This window comes from Bufo gargarizans, chromosome 5 (genome assembly GCF_014858855.1).
Source record: "Bufo gargarizans isolate SCDJY-AF-19 chromosome 5, ASM1485885v1, whole genome shotgun sequence".
Taxonomy (NCBI): Eukaryota; Metazoa; Chordata; class Amphibia; order Anura; family Bufonidae; genus Bufo; species Bufo gargarizans.
Window position 1 is genome coordinate 46375828 of NC_058084.1, and position 19836 is coordinate 46395663.

Here is a 19836-nt window from a genome sequence, read left to right on the forward strand (position 1 = left end):
GGACGTTAGAAGGCTTAGAATTTTAGAAGCAATTCTAAAAGAATTTTAAGAACATTTCCAAAACCCACTTTTTATGGACCAGTTCAGGTTTGCAGTCACTTTGTGGGGCTTACCTAATAGAAACCCCCCCCATAAATGACCCCTTTGAAGAAACTACGCCCCTCAAGTTACTCAAAACTGATTTGACATACTTTGTTAACCCTTTAGGTGTTCCACAAGAATTAAAGGAAAATGGAGATGAAATTTAAAAATTTAACTTTTTGGGCAGATTTTCCATTTTAATCAATTTTTTTCTTTAACACATCGAGGGGTAACAGCCAAACAAAACTAAAAGTGTATAACCCTGATTCTGAGGTTTACAGAAACACCTCACATGTGATCGTAAACTGATGTAAGGGCGCATGGCAGGGTGCAAAAGGAAAGGACTGCAGTATGGTTTTTGGAAGGCAGATTTTGCTGGACTGGTTTTTAGACACCATGTCCCATTTTAAGCCCCCCCCCCTGATGCACCCCTACAGTAGAAACTCCCAAAAGTGACCTCATTTTTGAAACTATGGGATAGGGTGACAGTTTTAGGCCTCCTGCACACGAACGTTGTGTGCATCCGTGGCCGTTGTGCCGTTTTCCGTTTTTTTTCACGGACCCATTGACTTTCAATGGGTCCGTGGAAAAATCGGAAAATGCACCGTTTGGCAGCCGCATCCGTGAGCCGTGTTTCCTGGCCGTGAAAAAAATATGACCTGTCCTATTTTTTTCACGGCCAACGGTTCACGGGCCCATTCAAGTCAATGGGTCCGTGAAAGAACACGGATGCACACAAGATTGGCATCCGTGTCCGTGATCCGTGGCCGTAGGTTTTAGTTTCATACAGACGGATCCGAAGATCCGTCTGCATAAAAGCTTTTTCTGATCTAAGTTTTCACTTCGTGAAAACTCATTTCCGACAGTATATTCTAACACAGAAGCGTTCCCATGGTGATGGGGACGCTTCTAGTTAGAATACACTGCAAACTTTGTACAAGACTGCCCCCTGCTGCCTGGCAGCACCCGATCTCTTACAGGGGGATATGATAGTACAATTAACCCCATCATATCCCCCTGTAAGAGATCAGGGCTGCCAGGCAGCAGGGGGCAGACCCCCCCCCCCCCCCTCCCCAGTTTGAATATCATTGTGCGGCCCCCCCCCCCTCCCCTGTTGTTAACTCGTTGGTGGCCAGTGTGCGCACCCCCCTCCCTCCCTCCCTCTATTGTTTTAATACATTGGGGCCAGTGTGCGCGCCCCCCCCCAACCCCCCCTCCCTCCCTCTATTGTTTTAATACATTGGGGCCAGTGTGCGCGCGCCCCCCCAACCCCCCCTCCCTCCCTCTATTGTTTTAATACATTGGGGCCAGTGTGCGCACCCCCCCAACCCCCCCCCCCCCCCCCCCCCTCCCTCCCTCTATTGTAATCATCATCGGTGGCAGCGGAGTAGAAGATTTTCATACTTACCTGCTTCTTGATGCTGCGATGTCTGCGTCCGGCCGGGAGCTCCTCCTACTGGTAAGTGACAGCAATGCGCCGCACAGACCTGTCACTTACCAGTAGGAGGAGCTCCCGGCCGGACGCAGACATCGCAGCAGCAAGAAGCAGGTAAGTATGAAAATCTTCTACTCCGCTGCCACCGATGATGATTACAATAGAGGGAGTGAGGGGGGGGGGGGGGGGGGGTTGGGGGGGTGCGCACACTGGCCCCAATGTATTAAAACAATAGAGGGAGGGAGGGGGGGTTGGGGGGGCGCGCGCACACTGGCCCCAATGTATTAAAACAATAGAGGGAGGGAGGGGGGGTTGGGGGGGGGGGCGCGCACACTGGCCCCAATGTATTAAAACAATAGAGGGAGGGAGGGAGGGGGGTGCGCACACTGGCCACCAACGAGTTAACAACAGGGGAGGGGGGGCCCACTGGCCACCAATGAGTTAAAAACAGGGGGGGGGTCTGCCCCCTGCTGCCTGGCAGCACCTGCCAGGCAGCAGGGGGCAGTCATGTACACAGTTTTTTTGTATATTCTAACCTGAAGCGTCTCCATCACCATGGGAACGCTTCTGTGTTAGAATATACTGTCGGAAATGAGTTTCACGATGTAGCTCATATCCGACAGTATATTCTAACATAGAGGCGTTCCCATGGTGATGGGGACGCTACAAGTAATATACCATCGGATTGGAGAAAACTCCAATCCGATGGTATAACAGAACTCCAGACTTTACATTGAAAGTCAATGGGGACGGATCCGTTTGAAATGGCACCATATTGTGTCAACATCAAACGGATCCGTCCCCATTGACTTGCATTGTAATTCAGGACGGATCCGTTTGGCTCCGCACGGCCAGGCGGACACCAAAATGACTTTTTTTTCATGTCCGTGGATCCTCCAAAAATCAAGGAAGACCCACGGACGGAAAAACGGTCACGGATCACGGACCTACGGACCCCGTTTTTGCGGACCGTGTAAAAAAACGTTCGTGTGCAGGAGGCCTTATTGGTACTATTTTGGGGTACATATGATTTTTAATCGCTCTATATTAAGTTTTTTTGTGAGGCAAGGTTGGCACGGTTTTTATTTTTTACAAAGTTCATCTGACAGGTCAGATAATGCACTATTTTTATAGAGCAGGTTGTTACGGACGCGTTGATATCAAATATGTCTACTTTGTTTGGTTGTTTTAGTTTTACATAATAAAGCATTTTTGAAAAAATTAAAAGTTTTTGTGTCTCCATGTTCTGAACGCCATATTTTTTTAAATTTTTCTGCCAATAGTCTTGTGCAGGGGCTCATTTTTTGCAGGAAGAGTTGACCTTTTTTTGTTAGTACCATTTTTGGGTACATATTATTTTTTGATCATTCATTATTACACTTTATGAGGCAAGGTGGCCAAAAAAATTCTTTGTTTTGGCACAGTTCACCTGAGGGGTTAGGTAACGTGATATTTTTATAGAGAAGGTCGTTAAAGACGTGGCAATACCTAATATGTATACTTTTTCTTATTTATTTAAATTTTACACAATAATAGCATTTTTTAAACCCAAAAAAATCATGTTTTAGTGCCTCTAAAAGCCTTAGTCTTTTTATTTTTTTACCGATTGTCTTAGGTAGGGTCTCATTTTTTGTGGGATGGGATGACGGTTGGATTGGTTTTATTTTGGGGGGCATATGCCTTTTTGATCGCTTGGTGTTGCACTTTAAATGATGTTAGGTGACAAAAAATGGCCACAGTTTTTTTTTTTTTTTTTTTACGGTATTCACCTGAGGGGTTAGGTCATGTAATATTTTTATAAAGCCGGTTCTTATGGACACAGCGATATCTAACATATCTATTTTTTTATTTCACTTTAACACAATAATAGCATTTTTGTAGCAAAAAAATCATATTTTAGTGTCTCCATTGTCTGAGAGTCATATTTTTTTTATTTTTTGGATCATATTTTTTGTGGGATGAGGTGACGGTTTGATTGGTATTATTTTGGGGGGCATACGCCTTTTTGATAGCTTGGTGTTGCAATTTTTGTGATGTAAGGTGACAAGAAATGGCTTTTTTTGGCACTGTTTTTTTTTTTTTACTGTGTTTATCTGAGGGGTTAAGTCATATGATTTTTTTATAGAGCTGGTTGTTACAGATGCGGCGATACCTAATATGTATACTTTTTTAAACTTATTTTTAACACAATAATTGCATTTTTGAAACAAAAAAAAAAGATGTTTTAGTGTCTCCATGTTCTGAGAGACGGTTTTATTGGTACCATTTTGGGGGGCATATGTGTTTTTGATCGCTTGGTGTTGCACTTTTTATGATGTAAGGTAGAAAAATTGCATTTTTTGTACAGCTTATCGGACGGGGTGGATCATGTGATATATTTATAGAGCCGGTCGTTATGGACGCGGTGATACCTAATATGTGTGTGTTTTTAAAAAAAAAATTCATTTTTTTATATAAAATCAGGGGAAAGGGGCTTTTTTTCTTTTTTTACTTGAAACGTTATTTTTTTTATTAAAAACTCTTTTTTACTTTTGTTTTAAACTTTTTTTCTGTCCCACTCTGGGACTTGACTTTTGGGGGTCTGATCCCCTCTGCAATGCATTACAATACACCTGTATTGTAATGCATTGCCTGCTAGTGTATTACACTGAGTAGTACACAAACAGGTTGCCTAGAAGACCGGTCCTGAGGCTGGATCTCCTGAGCACCCGTAGAAGGCAGGTCCTGATGCCGTGCAAGGCATTGGTCAGCCTCTGCATGGCATCGGGCTGCCTTCTGACACATAGAGTCCCTGCCACAGCAGCGCGGGGACCCGATGGGCTCCCTCACCTGCCGCAAATCCCTTATATGGCGCAGCAGGGGCCCAGCTACAAGGGACTGCCGGGCCCCTGCAGTGATCGGGCACGCACTGCTCTGGTGCCCGCCCGATCACCATGACGTAATAGTATGTCAAAATGCGGGAACGCACCTGCTGCCATGACGTACTATTATGTCATATGTCGGGAAGGGGTTAAAGCTCATCTACAGCAGGGAAAAAAATAGCTGGGTTGTTATGAAAACCTGGTGTAAAGCTGTGTGTGTGTGTGTGTGTGTGTGGAGACTGGCCTGCGAGCTTCTATTGGCTGATAAAGGTCATGTGACCAGGTGTCTATTGGCTAATGCATTTTTGGCGAATAGCTGAGACAAATTTTGTGATAGTAAATGTGACAGTGCGGATTCTTTTAGCGGACATACACACACACACATACACTCAGCTTTATATATTAGATTTATATATTAGATTTATATATATTCTAATATTAATTCATATTCTAATTTATTATACTACATTTTCTTAGACTAAAGAATATTATAAAGAAATAATTGATCTTACTATAGGAGCTCACTTACTGTTCCTTATGGGCACTGCGCAATACAGAAAACCGCCATCTGATCGCGTTTGGTCCACCTCACATTTAGAGCCGCACACAAACACCTTGGAAATTTGATCATCAAATCCGGAGCCAGCGATGGTGAGGATTAACCCACCACCAAAACCACCTGTATGAGAACAAATAGAATTGATGGTCACTGGATCAGTACATGAAGTAAAACACTATGGGGTATTCTAGGACATCTCGGTGACTACCAAAATGGCTGCCATTACAGGTCCCACAGGTGCCGATTTCTCAAACACTTTAACAAGTTTACAGTCATACATACACAACTGCCACATAATATATTTAGACAGATTTGCTATTCAGAGTTCCAGAAAATACTGAGTAACATTCCCTGCATGAGATATAGTGGTGGCCATATTGATTGCCACTAGCCTTACCAGAATTAGACTCACCTTCACTCGGAGAGACACCGGTCATACTAAGTTCATAGGTGAATTTTGCACTGGATCTTGCAAACCCCTTCTGATTCTGAAATGAGACGGGGAATGTGCCGCCCCAGTGATCTCCTACGGTGCAGTTCAGCTGGCTATCAGACGCTCCTGTGATGGAGCAGGTGGCATTGCCAATGGTCACTTTCATTTCTGAGGCATCCAAACCAAAACCAGACCCAGACACTGTGACAATGGTTCCAGAAGGTCCTGAGAAACAACATAAAGACAAGAATCACGATCTGACAGATATATCCAGCATATATAATAATCTGGTACTCACTGAGACCAAATTACACGACTTTTCCTATAAAGCATAGGCAAAATTAGCCCTAAGGGGGTATTTAGGTTGAAGCAAGTTTTCCCTTATCAGCAGGATGACTATTAGATCGATGGAGGTCCTACTGCTGGGCCCACAAGAAAGGGTGCTGGTACCCTACCTTTGAAATAAATGGAAAGGTAGGTCAAGCATGCACACTACAAGGATAGGGAATAACTATAAGATCAGGGGGGTCCTACCACTTGGACCCTCACTGGTCATAGGACTGGAGACCACATACATTGGGGCAACAGTGCACATGCTCGACCTGCAGTTACATTCATTTCAAGGGGAACTGCAACATATAGGGCCCTTATTCTTGTGATTGGTGGGGGTTCCACCAATAGGACCCGCCCAAATTATGCATGCTTTTTAATAAATTTGGTCTATTATGAACTCCTTAAAGTCACAAAGTGAAATGTGGTTACTTCATTTTATACAAATCTGTGTCATTTTATGGCTTTAGTATAAATACATCTTTCTAAAAGTTGGTGAACCAGCACCCTCCTGATAAATCATGACCAGTTTTATTGGCACTTACCCAAAACTGACAAGTAAACTCCTTATCTCCCCCTAGTGGTGACTGCAGGCAGTTAGAAATTTTGCCTATGCTGGGGATTTTGGAGCTCCAACAATGGTACAGAAATATTTGTGAGATGGACGTTCCCTTTTTAGCTTGCCCTCACCTTGCTAGATGGACTTGTTTTAGTCCCTTCCAGGCAAAATGAAACTTATGAAGACGTACAAGAAAAACCGCAGCAAAAGTCTGTGTTATGTGCTACTTGTGTACAGATACTAAGAGTGGATATATATCTTCAATACCTGTAAGCAAGTCCTCCCGACTCCTCCAGTCACATGTGCGTTTAGTTTGACCGAGCATGCATGTGTTCTCAGTGGAGAGAAGAGAATCAGTTGCTGCCAAACACCTGTGCTAGCAGCTCATCTCCCGTGAGAACAAAGGATTGGGCATGCTGAAACTTAACATGCTCGATCCTTCTTTCATCATCTGTCGGACCAGAGTCGGCACACGTCCACATAAGTTAGTCGGCCGTGGTGACTTTGCTCTCAAGGCCGCCATGCACATTAGTGAAATGGCATCTGAACCCGCCATTGTCGTCAGGTTGGGCTGACAGTCTAATGTGTGGGCAGCTCACAAAATTGCCCCGAGGAGAGAGAAAGATGGGGTATAATAAATATTCTCTCCCCATCCTCATGTTCTCCCAGGAGATGAGCCACCACGGCAGCTTTCTCCTCTCTCCCCAGTGAATACACATACAGGTTTGGCCGAGCAGAAATTGTATGTGGACGTCGGGAAGGAGTTGGGAGAGATAGCGGTCAGCCAAACAATAGTTCAGCCGACAGATATGGAATGTATATGGCCGCCTTTATGCCTCTGGAAACACTTAAATGGCGTCCAGGAGAAGAAGAGGTAAGTTATTTTAATTTTATTTTATTTGAGCTGATGGCTGACATGGGGGGCATGATGGCTGGCATGGGGGGCTGATGGCTGACATGGGGGCATGATGGCTGACATGGGGGTCTGATCTGAGGCATTGGGGGTCTGATCTGAGGTCTGATTAACATTGGGGGTCTGATTGGGGCTGTGAGCTGAGGTCTGATTTACATTGGGGGTCTGATTGCTGGTCTGACCTGAGGTTCAATGGAAAATATTTTTTTCTTATTATCCTCCTCTAAATCCTTGGTGCGTCTTATGGGCAGGTGCGTCTTAGAGGGTGAAAAATACGGTCCTCAAACCAGCGATTGTCTGAAGCAGAGAGAAGATACCAGGACCAAACAGTGGAGGAGCCAGCTGCTGCAGACGGGACCAGGGCCAGGTGAGCTGCGAGGAGGGGGCGCCAAAATGTAGCTTCGCTTGTGTTGGCAAAAATCCTTGCTACGTCCCTGGTTGCTATGGGCAACTAAGGCCAAGTTCACACTTCAGTTATTTGGTCAGTTATTTCCATCAGTTATTATGAGCCAAAACTAGTAGTGAAGCTACTGAGATAAGGTAAAGGGCTCATGCAGATGGCCGTTTCCAGCCGTGGGCACCGGCCATGTGCTCCCTGCATCACGGATGTGGACCCATTCTCTTGGAATGGAGGCTCGAAACCCCACGGAAGCACTACGGAGTGCCTCCGCACCGCAAAAAAATAGAACATTCAAGCTGATGTTGTCCATGCAGTGGTGACCCCAAATTTCAGTCCCGAATGCACGGAACGGCCGCACAACGGCCGTGCACATGAGCCCTAATGGAAAGATCTACAGCTGCTCAGTGTTTTTGACCTGCACCTGGTTTACAAAAAATGATGGAAATAACTGACCAAATTATAAAATCCGGTGACTAGCATCCCACAAACATGACCGATCAAAGTGTCAATGGATTGTCGGCTATTGGTCTAAATCACATATCCAAAATGTATTACATTTTGTAGATTTAGGGTGTCCACCGATTACCACAAAAACTTATATTAGGCAGGCAGATAATCATGAAGATCATCGATAACGAGCGCTTGTAGGAACGCTAGTTAGCAACGATCTGGCAGTGTAATACTGCCGCCGATTACCCAATGAACAAGCAACCGTTCATCTGGTACTAGGAATCTTTCAGCAGGTTTTAAAATCATTGTTTGCCGGCGGCAGATCATCAAATAATGATTCAGTATGGGGACGAGCGATGGCATTAGTGATCACTGCTCCCCATACTGTGGAGGAGATCGCTGCATGTAATAGCAGCAGTTTCCTCCACTTAAGAGCAAGCAGGAATTAACTCTTCCCTGCCGGCAATCGCCTGTTTTATCTGTGCGCCTAATATAAGCCTAATTACTTGAGGTACATATGTGGTCATTGTTAGGGTCAATTCACACGAATATGCTTAAAAAAAAATCTGAGCAAAATCCGCACTTTTTTTCATTTTTCAGCTTGAAAAAAACGCATGCTTTTCAGGCGTTTTCTACCACGGTTCCATGCTGTTTTTTGACACGTCTTTTTTTTTTTATCCAATGGGTGTTCACTTCAATGCAAAGCTGTTTTCAGCTTGAGGTTTTTAAAGCAGACCTGTGCCAAAAAAACATGTGGGAAAATGCATTAAAAAAAACTCATGGACTTACGTGCTGATTCTGACTCCAGATAGGGCGCGCGGCTTCTTTTTTACACACTTATTTATTTTACTTACATGTGCTGCTTCCTAATGAAATGAATGGGAGGCTCTTTTGAGGCGTTTTTTTTCGAGCTGCTTTTGAGGCAGAAATTTTCCAAAATCAGCAACAAAAAACTCAGTGTGAACTGGCCCTTGGACTGTTTATCATCATGATCTGACAGTGACCAACGCCATTCTCAGCTCTGCTACATCTAGTACATAACGTATAACTAACATTTTTATAGTCATACCTGTATTTGGAAGAACTGACGTTACCGTTGGGGTATCGGCCTCTGAGTAGGAGAAGCTGAGTAGTGGGTAAGAGGCAGATGGTACACGGATGATCACGGAAGTGCTTGTAGCAGTGGTCCTGGGTGGAGTCATGCACTGGAGACTATAAGGAGCAACTGCAGTGACTGGACATGGTGCACCATCGACTTGCACAGTAGTGTTGGTAAGATGAAATCCATTCCCTTGTATGAGTAGAAGAGTTCCACCTAAAACACTTCCGGAAGGTGTCAAGAGCGTGGCTTCGGCAGGACTGTTCATGGTGAAAGACCCTTGAGCCAAGCCTTTACTGAGTACAATGACTTTGACAGGATAGTTTCCAGCAGGAATGGGGTCTATGTTGCATGTTATGTCTGTGTTATTGGCATCTACCACATTCAATTTCATGGCACCGACATAAACGGTGACATCATCAGCGACCTCCCCAAAGCCAAGGCCATTGATGTGGATCGTGGTAGCATTTCGCACTATAGTTGGGTCAACACTGGATACTTGTGGTGTAAGTGCACTTGAATAGGTAAAGCTGCAGGAGCCTTTGCACTGGGCACTGATTCCCCTCACCTTTATCGCAACGTTTACACTGTGTGAATAACTAGGCAGAGTGTCACATACAATATCTGTGTAAGTTAGAGACACGATGTTACAGCCTAATTCCGTCACCTGAAGGCTGCCATTGCTGGTCAAGAAGCCGGACCCGTGTATGGTAATTCTGGTGGATCCTGTATCAGACCCGTTGATTGGCGAGATGGAGTCAATGTGGGGTAGGAGGGCGAATCGCCTGCTCATGCCATTATTTAAAGAGTTGATGGCATAACCAAAGTTGTTTACTGTAAGTGACACCATTTCTGCAACCCCAATATCCATGGAGTTCTGGGGATCCACTTTACATGTAACTGAAGTCTCGCTAGAAGAAGACACGACACAAGGATAATTACCGACTGAAACCTGAGATAAAAAGAACAACAGGATTTTAGTAAATTGAGTTAGGAGATTTATACATTTTTGCATGGTTTTATTAGAATAAGTGAGGAGTGCTTGGATTGCCTGGGGATTTACATCATATATTGGTGCATTCCTTTTTCATTTAGGATGATAGTGAGGAGCATGGCCCCAGTAGTCTGACAGGAGAGCACATGGTTTCAGTATCAGGTTCTTTGCTGGGTGTACCACCCAGCAAAGAACCCAATACTCAGACCATGTGCTCTCCAATCAAAGTCGCACACCATGGAAGGTTTGATTTAGAGCTGAGCGAGAGACAGAAGCTAAAGACTCCTGACTGGGTCTGGGGCCACCGTCCCTCTGGAGTCCTTCTAGCTAAGCCTCGATTGGTGCACAAATACCTTAGTCTATAAAAGGGGGTGGTACCCGCCAGTAGGCACGTAGCATGGAAGTTTTGATTTAGAGCTCAGTGAGAGACAGAGACTATAAGAAGCAGAGTGGCCTGGGGCCACCACCCCTCTGTAGTCCTTCTAGCTAAGCCTCTGATTGGTGCACAAGTACCTAAGTCTATAAAAGGGGGTGGTATCCGCCAGTAGGCACGTAGCATGGAAGGTCTGATTTAGAGCTCAGTGAGAGACAGAGACTAGAAGAAGCAGAGTGGGCCTGGGGCCACCACCCCTCTGGAGTCCTTCTAGCTAAGCCTCTGATTGATGCACAAGCCCCTTGGGGTTGAATTGTCTTACATGTGTATTCCCTCAGGGGTGCCACTAAATGGCAGTAGTCCAACATGATTCACTGACCAGGATCCTGGCATGTCTCAGGACATTAACCATGCAAGGAGGAATATGACTCTTCCTGTACGTCAGAGGATCAGGGTACGACAGAGGATCAGGGTAGGTGCGTACAAGTATATATTTTTTTGTCAGTGACCTCCCTTTCCAACTGTATAGGCGCATAGCTGTGGTTCACCTGATTAAAACGCTGTTGTTGTTGTTTTTTTGTTTATCCGAGGCTCCAGTCCTGAGTTATGATACTTTTTCTTAATAGGCAAATCAGGCCATTGGTGCAGTGAGGGCGTCGCCATTGCACTTGCTGCACCCAAGCTCCACTAATTTTGATGGCCATCCCCTCCCTGGCCATTTTCATTGACAGGGCCATGGAGTGACAAAACAGAGAGGGAAGGGCTGGCCACAGAAAAGAGCGGAGCTTGGGTGCAACAAGAACATGTGGCACCCTCATTGCACCAAAGACCTACTTTGCATATTAAGAAAAAAGTATCATAACTGGGGAATGGAGCCTCGGATCAAGAAAAGAAAAACAGCGATTTAATCAGGCGAACCACAGCTATGTGTCTATGTAAACAGTGAAGAAGGGACTTATAGCCAACTCCCGGCACCCCCGCCGCTCAGATGGTTGAAGTGGTTACGACGCTCATACAAGCTCTGTGTCCAGAGTTTACCTGAACGCTGTCGATCTGGTATTGATGACCTATCGATCAATATTATGACACTGCACAACCCCTTTAAGGCCTCAGACACCTCTCAGAGCCATTTGTACTAAGCCTATATGAAGGCTCTTGGGGAGATTTATCAGAGATTTTACGCCACTTTTGTGCTGTTTGAAAGCCACACATAATAGCGCACACCATATTGCTTTATAATGTGTGACTTTTTGAGCTTTTCACCACTTTTCTAAAGTGGTGATAAAAGGGAGGGGCAAGGTGGAATGGGCGGAGTCTCCAGAGCCCAAATAAATTACTATAATTTACTCCGGAAACTCACGTAATTTATAGCTCATGTCTACACCAGCCATAGCAGATCTCAGTTTCTGGGTGCAGAGATGTGCCTAATTTATTGCGAGGTATCTGCTTCTTCATAAATTAGATGCATCTCACTCCAGAGTACAGGGGATCAAGAGGACAAGTAGGAAATGTCAATCTTGATAAGTCTCCCCCTATGAGTCCCCGAGGCTTCGTACTACACAGTTATAGCTTCTAGGGTAGAATATCTCCATAGACAATCTCTGTTAGCCCTGTATGGCATGTTATATGGTGGTACATATTATGTGCTGTGTTATTGCTCTACCTGCAATGGGAATCTAACCAATTCCCTATAGGAATATATTACACATGATATTGCACTGTGCAGTGTCCCACTTAGTGAGATGCGTGGGCACTTTAAACTTTGCTATTTGACATTGTAATGTATTGTCATATGTACCCTGTATATCCCAATAACAGGCTGGTAGGGTGTTATTCCAACCCTTCACCCCTAGGTGGTGCTGTCATCACTTAGCTAGAACAGGAAGGAAGTAGAAGTGCAGTGAGTGTCTGAGAGGAGTCAGGAGAGGAGCAGTACAGCCCTACTCCATCATGTAGCTGCCATGTTAGCCCCTTGGCTGTAGCCAGGTCAAGGGAGCATGAATTGCAGATTCCAGAAGCATAGCATAGTAAAGACCAGCAAGTCTATGTCTGAATATAGGGAAAGTCTAGTAAAGCCGAGAGCTACCTTAGCCAATGGACTTCACAAGCACCAGTGACCGGGAGAAGCCTAAAAGCACCTGGACACATTATTACGCAGAATTATCCTTTTTCACTAAATGCCTTCTGGGACACGGTGAGCCTGAATACTTCAGGAGAGCATCCTACATAAATAACGTCGCAGAGAGTTTGCCTGCCACGAGGGAGAACGCCCTTATTGGATTGCTCAATATAAAGTTAGGAAAGCATTATATTCAGTACCTGAGTGCTTGAACATAGACTAAGGCTACTTTCACACTAGCGGCATGGACCTCCAGCAGGCTGTTCCGTTGGGTGAACAGCCTGTCGGATCCGTCCTGCTGCTAGTGACCGTGTGCCCCCAGACTGTCGCTCCGTCCCCATTGACTATAATTAGGGGGCGCGGGGACGGAGTGGATATTATTGGGATTACCACCTTTTCCATATAAATGAACTGTATTCACTACCTGGAGACAAGTGATTCAAGTAAAAGTTTAGTTGTTTTACTACAACTGACTCCTCATCCTTTCTACTACCCTCAACATTTGCACCTTACGGTTCTGGCGTCACAAACAAAACAGGGGCCCAGCAACCAAAGCACCTTAAATACCCATTACCATCAAGGGCACCTCAACCAACATCTGGCTGGTGTTCCCTGCAATAGAGAATGCCCCAGAGGATCTAGTGCTGTCTTCCCCATCACAGCACGCCGGCCCAGGGAGGCTATGCTAACCGTGAGTAGAGACTACTACTAACCCCATCGGCCCACCGTAGCCTTACGTGTCGCCCCTGCGGTCTGGTCCACTCTAGCTGTAATCTAATGCGACCTCTTTCGTGGAATTATTGGGTGCAAACTATCACCTTACAGTGTCTCTCACATATGAGGAAGACGTGACTGTATATAGTTTTTATTATTATACTAATGTTGTGTATTTTATTGGTTGCTTCTGGCCATAGTTAACAGCAAGGAATAGATGGCAAAGATTGGTAGGAAGAAGTTAAACCACCCTGTTCCTCACCTCTTAGGTAGGAGTGGGCTGCTCCTTCTTCGTGCCAGGAGGGCTGGTTCCTGTCCAGAGACAGAGGGGAGAAGAAGCATACTGCAGAGCTCCTGCTCCTGTTAAGATTCTCCAGAGAGAACTACTCAAACCTTCCTCAAGTAAAGTTTTGAGAAGCTAGAGAGCAGAGTGAACTGTTACAACCAGCATTAAAGACACTGCTGTGCGGTGAGGGACTACAGTCAACACACCCATCACATAGACCGCAACTAGGCCTGAACCACCTAGGCACTAAAATGCCACCATCCAACCTGCCTCTATAATCCTTGCTGGTGCCAGAGAAGATTTGTACTTAACGTCTGCTGTTACTGAATGTATCTGAAGTTCTTAGTAAAAAGACTTTGTTACATTTGAAGGGGTTATCCTGGAAAAGATAATGATGACTTATCCTCAGGATAGGACATCATTATCACATCAGCGGAGGTCGAAGTCCCGACACCTCCGCCAATCAGCTGTTTCATTGATCTGCTGCGCTCATCGGAGCTCTGGTGGGTGATGCAGGCTCCTGGCAGCTTTCCAAGAAAAGAGCCAGACATTGTATAGTGGCATTGCTTGGTATTGCAGCTCAGCCCCGTTCAAGTCAATGAGCTGCAACCTGGCCATGTGACCGAAGTATAGTCACTGGCCTAGGAAAAGGCTGCGGCGCTCAGGGCCTCTTCTAACAGCAGATCAGCAGAGTTCCTGGGTCTCATACCCCGCAAATCTGATAGTAATGACCTATCCTGAGCATAAGTCTTAAATGTATTTTTCTGGAAAACCCCTTTAATTCTGGCCTCTTTCTTCAGTACTGCATTTCCACTGCACTGATCCCCAGGGAGTAAAGGTCTGAGGGAGTACACCGTGACGCAACACTTCTTCAGGGCCACTACTACTCCCATCCTCTGCATCAGCTCCTCCGCCTCATTATACATTTTTCTACGTTAATTCTTTATTATGAGATCATTTATCACAGTCAGTGCCAGTCATAATATTGTGATCGAGGTGGCTGCATACCTGGTTGGCACAAGTAAGGTTACTGTACCCGGTTCCTGTGATGGTTATAGCATCATGGATTGTTCCAAAGTTTGGTGTAATGCTGGTAATAACAGGAGAATAACAGTCTGAGAATCCAAACCATCCAGACGTATTGCTGACAGGTAATAGGGCCAACTCTGGGCACTCCGGATCTGGGGTGACGCAGACACCTGGCGGTGTGGTTGGACGTGGAGCTGTAGAAACATCATGACAAGTTTATGAGAATAAATGTTATTATTGGAGAGCAGCTTTAGTAACGTGATTAATAACCAGGTACATAAAAGACCAGGAGGCCCACAGCAGAGGATAGCATTTTTCCTGTGCATTGTCACGCCCCTTTTATCATCGACCATCGACTTTTCATGCTGCCCCCTCATTATGAGACTGGGGCTGATGATGCAACATCCGGGGGCCACACAAAGTTAGGACTGCTTCCTGGGAGGTGTCGGGAGATCTGCCAACTCTTTCAGGAGTCTGTAAGTCAGTGTTTATTTTTGGGAGCTTCATAGATGTTCCTGGAAAGTTCATCCTTCAAGGGAACCTGTCACCGGGATTTTGGGTATATAGCTGAGGACATGGGCAGCTAGATGGCCGCTAGCACATCCGCAATACCCAGTCCCCATAGCTCTATGTGCTTTTATTGTGTATAAAAACCGATTTGATACATATGCAAATTAACATAAAAGAGTCATATCTTACTTGTGTGACCAGAGAAGAGTCATATTTTCAAGCTCTGACTCATCTCAGGTTAATTTGCATATGTATCAAATCGGTTTTTATGCACAATAAAAGCACACAGCGCTATGGGGACTGGGTATTGCGGATGTGCTAGCGCCCATCTAGCAACCCATGTCCTCAGCTCTATACACAAAATCCCGGTGACAGGTTCCCTTTAAATTGCAGGCGCCTGTGAAGGGAAAAACTTAGGCTACTTTTAGATTTGCGTTGTTAATTCCGGTATGGAGATCCGACAGAGGACCTCAATACCAGAATTTAACGGATCCATTTTAATTTTAACATCAGGATGCATCCGTTCCGTTAGGATGAGGTTGTGTGAAATCAAAACGGAAAAAACGGATCCATTACTAAATACTTTGAAAGTTAATGGGTGACGAATCCGTATTTCTGGGCTCCATAAAAAATGGATCTGTCATCATAGACTTACACTGTTTTCAGTGCCGGATCAGTTTTTTTCAGTTTTTATGACCGGATACAAAATCACAGCTTGCAGTCCGGTCACAAAACAAAATGCTGACGGAAAATAAGACAACCTGATGCATCCTGAACGGGTCTCTTTCCATTCAGAAAGCACGGGGACAAAATGGAACGTTTTTTTCCCCAGTACTGAGATCCTCTGATGAAGCTCAATACTGGAAAACAACAACGCAAGTGTGAAAGTAGTCTTAGAAAGTGCTAAAGCAGCCCTGTAACCCCTTCAGTCTCAGGATCCGGGAGGTCCCATTAGTTAAAGGGCATCTGTCAGCAGTTTTGTACCTATGACACTGGCTGACCTGTTACATGTGCGCTTGGCAGCTGAAGGCGTCTGTGTTGGTCCCATGTCCATGTGTGTCCACATTGCTGAGAAAAATTATGCTTTAATATATGCAAATGAGCCTCTAGGAGCAACGGGGGCGTTGCCTTTACACCTAGAGGCTCTGCTCTGTCTGCATAATATAGTATAGTATCAACTAGGAATAGTATAGTATCAGCTAGGAATAGTATAGTATCAACTAGGAATAGTATAGTATCAGCTAGGAATAGTATAGTATCAGCTAGGAATAGTATAGTATCAACCAGGAATAGTATAGTATCAGCTAGGAATAGTATAGTATCAACTAGGAATAGTATAGTATCAACTAGGAATAGTATAGTATCAGCTAGGAATAGTATAGTATCAACCAGGAATAGTATAGTATCAGCTAGGAATAGTATAGTATCAACTAGGAATAGTATAGTATCAACTAGGAATAGTATAGTATCAACTAGGAATAGTATAGTATCAGCTAGGAATAGTATAGTATCAACTAGGAATAGTATAGTATCTTAAGTTACCAGAAGCAATGGTGGCCTCCTTTCCTCCAACAGACACACGCACTGGGCTGATCTGCTCGGCAATTTGGATTACAATTACGACTCCTTGCATAATTATGGTATTTCCGTCATTGACATAGCCGCTGCTGTAGTAGTAAGTCCCCGGCAATGTGAAATTATAGGAAAATACACCTTTAAAGAAAGAAAACATTAATGTCATCATTAGTGTTAAGCGAACTTGTGTTTTAAGTTCGGCGTCTAAAGTTCGGATTCGGGTTGTCGAAGAATCCCGATATGGATTCCGAATTACGTTGTGGTCCGTGGTAGTGGAATCCATATCGGGATTCTTCGATAACCGAATCCAAACTTTAGACGCTGAACTTAAAACACAAGTTCCCTCAATACCTGTCATCATCCTAGTGCAAAGCATGCCAATGTCAATGAGCTGCCACGTAAAGCACTGACTAATATGTAAACCCACACCCCAAACATTCAGCTTTCAAAGAAGTGCAACCCAAGTATATGACACAGGGGCCCAGTAGGTAAGGGAGCCCATTGCTGCTGTCTATTTGATCACCTGTAAGGGACTGACTAATGAATTTCATAGGTCATTATTTAGAAAAGTGGGGGCACCACGCTCAGCACCCATCTATACCTTCATAAAAATGATCTCCTTTTCAAATGCCATAAAAAATTGAAAAAATCAAAGTCCTCACTCTGATATGATAATATCTGAGACACTTAGTCAATATATTTTGATCAAAACACATCTAAGCCCGCCTACCGAACGCCATATATAGTGCTTGCATCTACTTTATTAAGTGCATTATCATCTTATTTCTGTGGTTTTCTTCAATAATATGGCCAGGGACATCCGCGCATTTGTATCATATCGTGCAGGATGTTTTTATCTTAGTTTTTTCTGTGATTTTTTTTGTCTATGTAGTATTTGCTTGAGGGAGTGGCACCTTCAAGTGTGAATGCGCACCTATTATCTTGGGAGTAGCATTCCTCTGCACTTTTGCCCTTCCTATCCAAAAGAGCTCCTTGATTAGGTGGTCCATATGGCTGTACTTGCTCCTCCTGCCATTGGTTGCTTGATGCACATGGAGGTGACTAGGAGCAGCACACCATATGTGCAGCGTCTGCGCTCCTGAACATAGAAGCCCAACGGCTTAGGTAAGGTTTAGCGTAGGACCCGCCTGACCTGAGACCACCTTGGCGTTCGGTAGGCGGGCTTAGATGTGTTTTGATCAAAATATATTGACTAAGTATCTCAGATATTATCATATCAGAGTGAGGACTTTGTCTATGATGAACACCATACTATGATACAGAAGCCAAACGTGTGTCACTCCTCACGGGATTAACCCCATCCATCCCGCAAATTATTAAAGCGGTTGTACGACCATTAAATGTTATTTTAATATAATTCAGCGAGAGAAAAGTAGTTGCTTTTGTAATTTACTTTCTCTAACAAAAATGCTCTTTATTTTATTATAACAGTGCCACCTGGTGTTTATCCTGGATAGTAATGGACACGACCAGCACATTGTGGTGGTCACGCATGCTCAGTCCCATCCTCAGTGCCACCAGCCATATCTACAGTTAGAAGGGAGAAATCTGCAGCAGAAAGGACACATCCCATGACAAAGGAAACTTCCCCTGAGCTGTGATAGGCAGAGAGCTGCAGCAGAACGACACACCCCTTGAGTTGGCATAGGGAGAGAAGTGCAGCAGAGAGGACATGCCTCATGAGGTGTGAGAGGGAGAGAGCTGTAGCAGAAAGGACATTCCCTGAGCTGTGATAGGCAGAGTTGCAGCAGAAATGACACATCCCTTGAGTTGAGATAGAGTGGAACTGCAGCAGAAAGGACGCCCCATGAACTGTGCGAGAGAGAGAGAGCTGCAGCAGAAAGGACGCGCCCCTGAGCTGCCAGTTTAAAATAAATCTCGCAGAGCAATTGGAGTAATGAATGAAGAGATCTCTGGATCCATGTGAGGTACAGGGCTGGTTTTAGCTTTGCTAGAAAGAGATCATCATGTACTATATTTTACATAAATCATGGGATAACCCCTTTAAGGTATTGATAAAGTGGGTGCAGACCTGAGGGCGCACGAGCCCCGCTGTTGAAGGAAATTCCATCATAGGTAAGGTTGGCCGGATCCGACACTGAAAATACTCTGTATCCAATACCCGTGATTAAAGGCTGAGCGTTCCACTGCCAAATGACGGCGTCCCCTGTAGATATCAGCAGTCTAGATGGAGACCAGGCATAGCCGGTGCCGTACACTGCATAAAGAATACACACATTAATCAATGCAAAATGTGTAATGTCTATATAATGACATAATCAATCAATGGAAAGGTGAGATACATATGACGCTGTGCTAATAAGTGGAGCAGTTGCCCATAGCAACCACATTATATCTCAGGGGCCCTTTAAGACACCAACCTTTTTGGTTGTCATGGGCAACCGTTCCTCTCTTTGGCAGAAAATCAGCCGAGACGGGGCAATACCTGGCGCTCCGTGGTTCATCCGTACCGGAGTCAGAGCGACGTATAGGCTTCTATAGCGCTGGAACTCCAGTTATCCATAGTTGTCAGCAGTCCCTAATTTTCAGAGATAGTCCCTGCAAATTTGTGCTGTCCTGGGCTGAAAATGGGTGGGACTTATGTAAACCCTGCCCATAAGTGGGTGGTTCTGGTTGGGTTTGTGGTTGTTCATGCCCCGAATTCCCCAACTATAATGGTGGTAAGTAGGATGTATGACGAACCACGAGACGTCTGGACGTCCGTAATAAAGACACAGGAAAAATTTTCTTTATTGTCCATAGCGACCAATCACAGAGCAGCTATAATTTTACCAGAGCAGTTTTAGGAATGAAAGCCGAGCTCTGACTGGATGCAAGGACTGTCCTCCTTTTAGACATTTTGGATAAAGCTGCCCCATATGTCCATGATAGGACATAGTTTGGAGGTCATTTATCAAACTGGTGTAAAGTAGAACTGGCTTAGTTGCCCATAGCAGCCAATCAGATTCCTCCTTTCATTTTTGAAAGCTTCTTTGGAAAATGAAAGGTGGAATCTGATTGGTTGCTATGGGCAACTAAGCCAGTTCTACTTTACACCAGTTTGATAAATGACCCCATTTGTCTTTATAGTAGAT

The 19836-nt window shown here is 44.7% G+C and overlaps 1 protein-coding gene across 1 annotated transcript in view; it reads right to left on the reverse strand.

Annotated features, from left to right (window-relative positions):
* Positions 1 to 19836, reverse strand: part of LOC122939295 (fibrocystin-L-like) — a gene marked incomplete at its 3' end in the record, with an annotated part of 171561 nt that overhangs the window by 62238 nt on the left and 89487 nt on the right. The window contains exons 33-38 of the mRNA XM_044295366.1: positions 18774 to 18959; positions 16688 to 16858; positions 14615 to 14829; positions 9091 to 10072; positions 5349 to 5594; positions 4907 to 5056 (exon numbers count right to left, since the gene is read on the reverse strand). Of these exons, the coding sequence (XP_044151301.1) occupies positions 4907 to 5056; positions 5349 to 5594; positions 9091 to 10072; positions 14615 to 14829; positions 16688 to 16858; positions 18774 to 18959 (1950 nt within the window). The remainder of the gene's footprint in view (positions 1 to 4906; positions 5057 to 5348; positions 5595 to 9090; positions 10073 to 14614; positions 14830 to 16687; positions 16859 to 18773; positions 18960 to 19836) is intronic.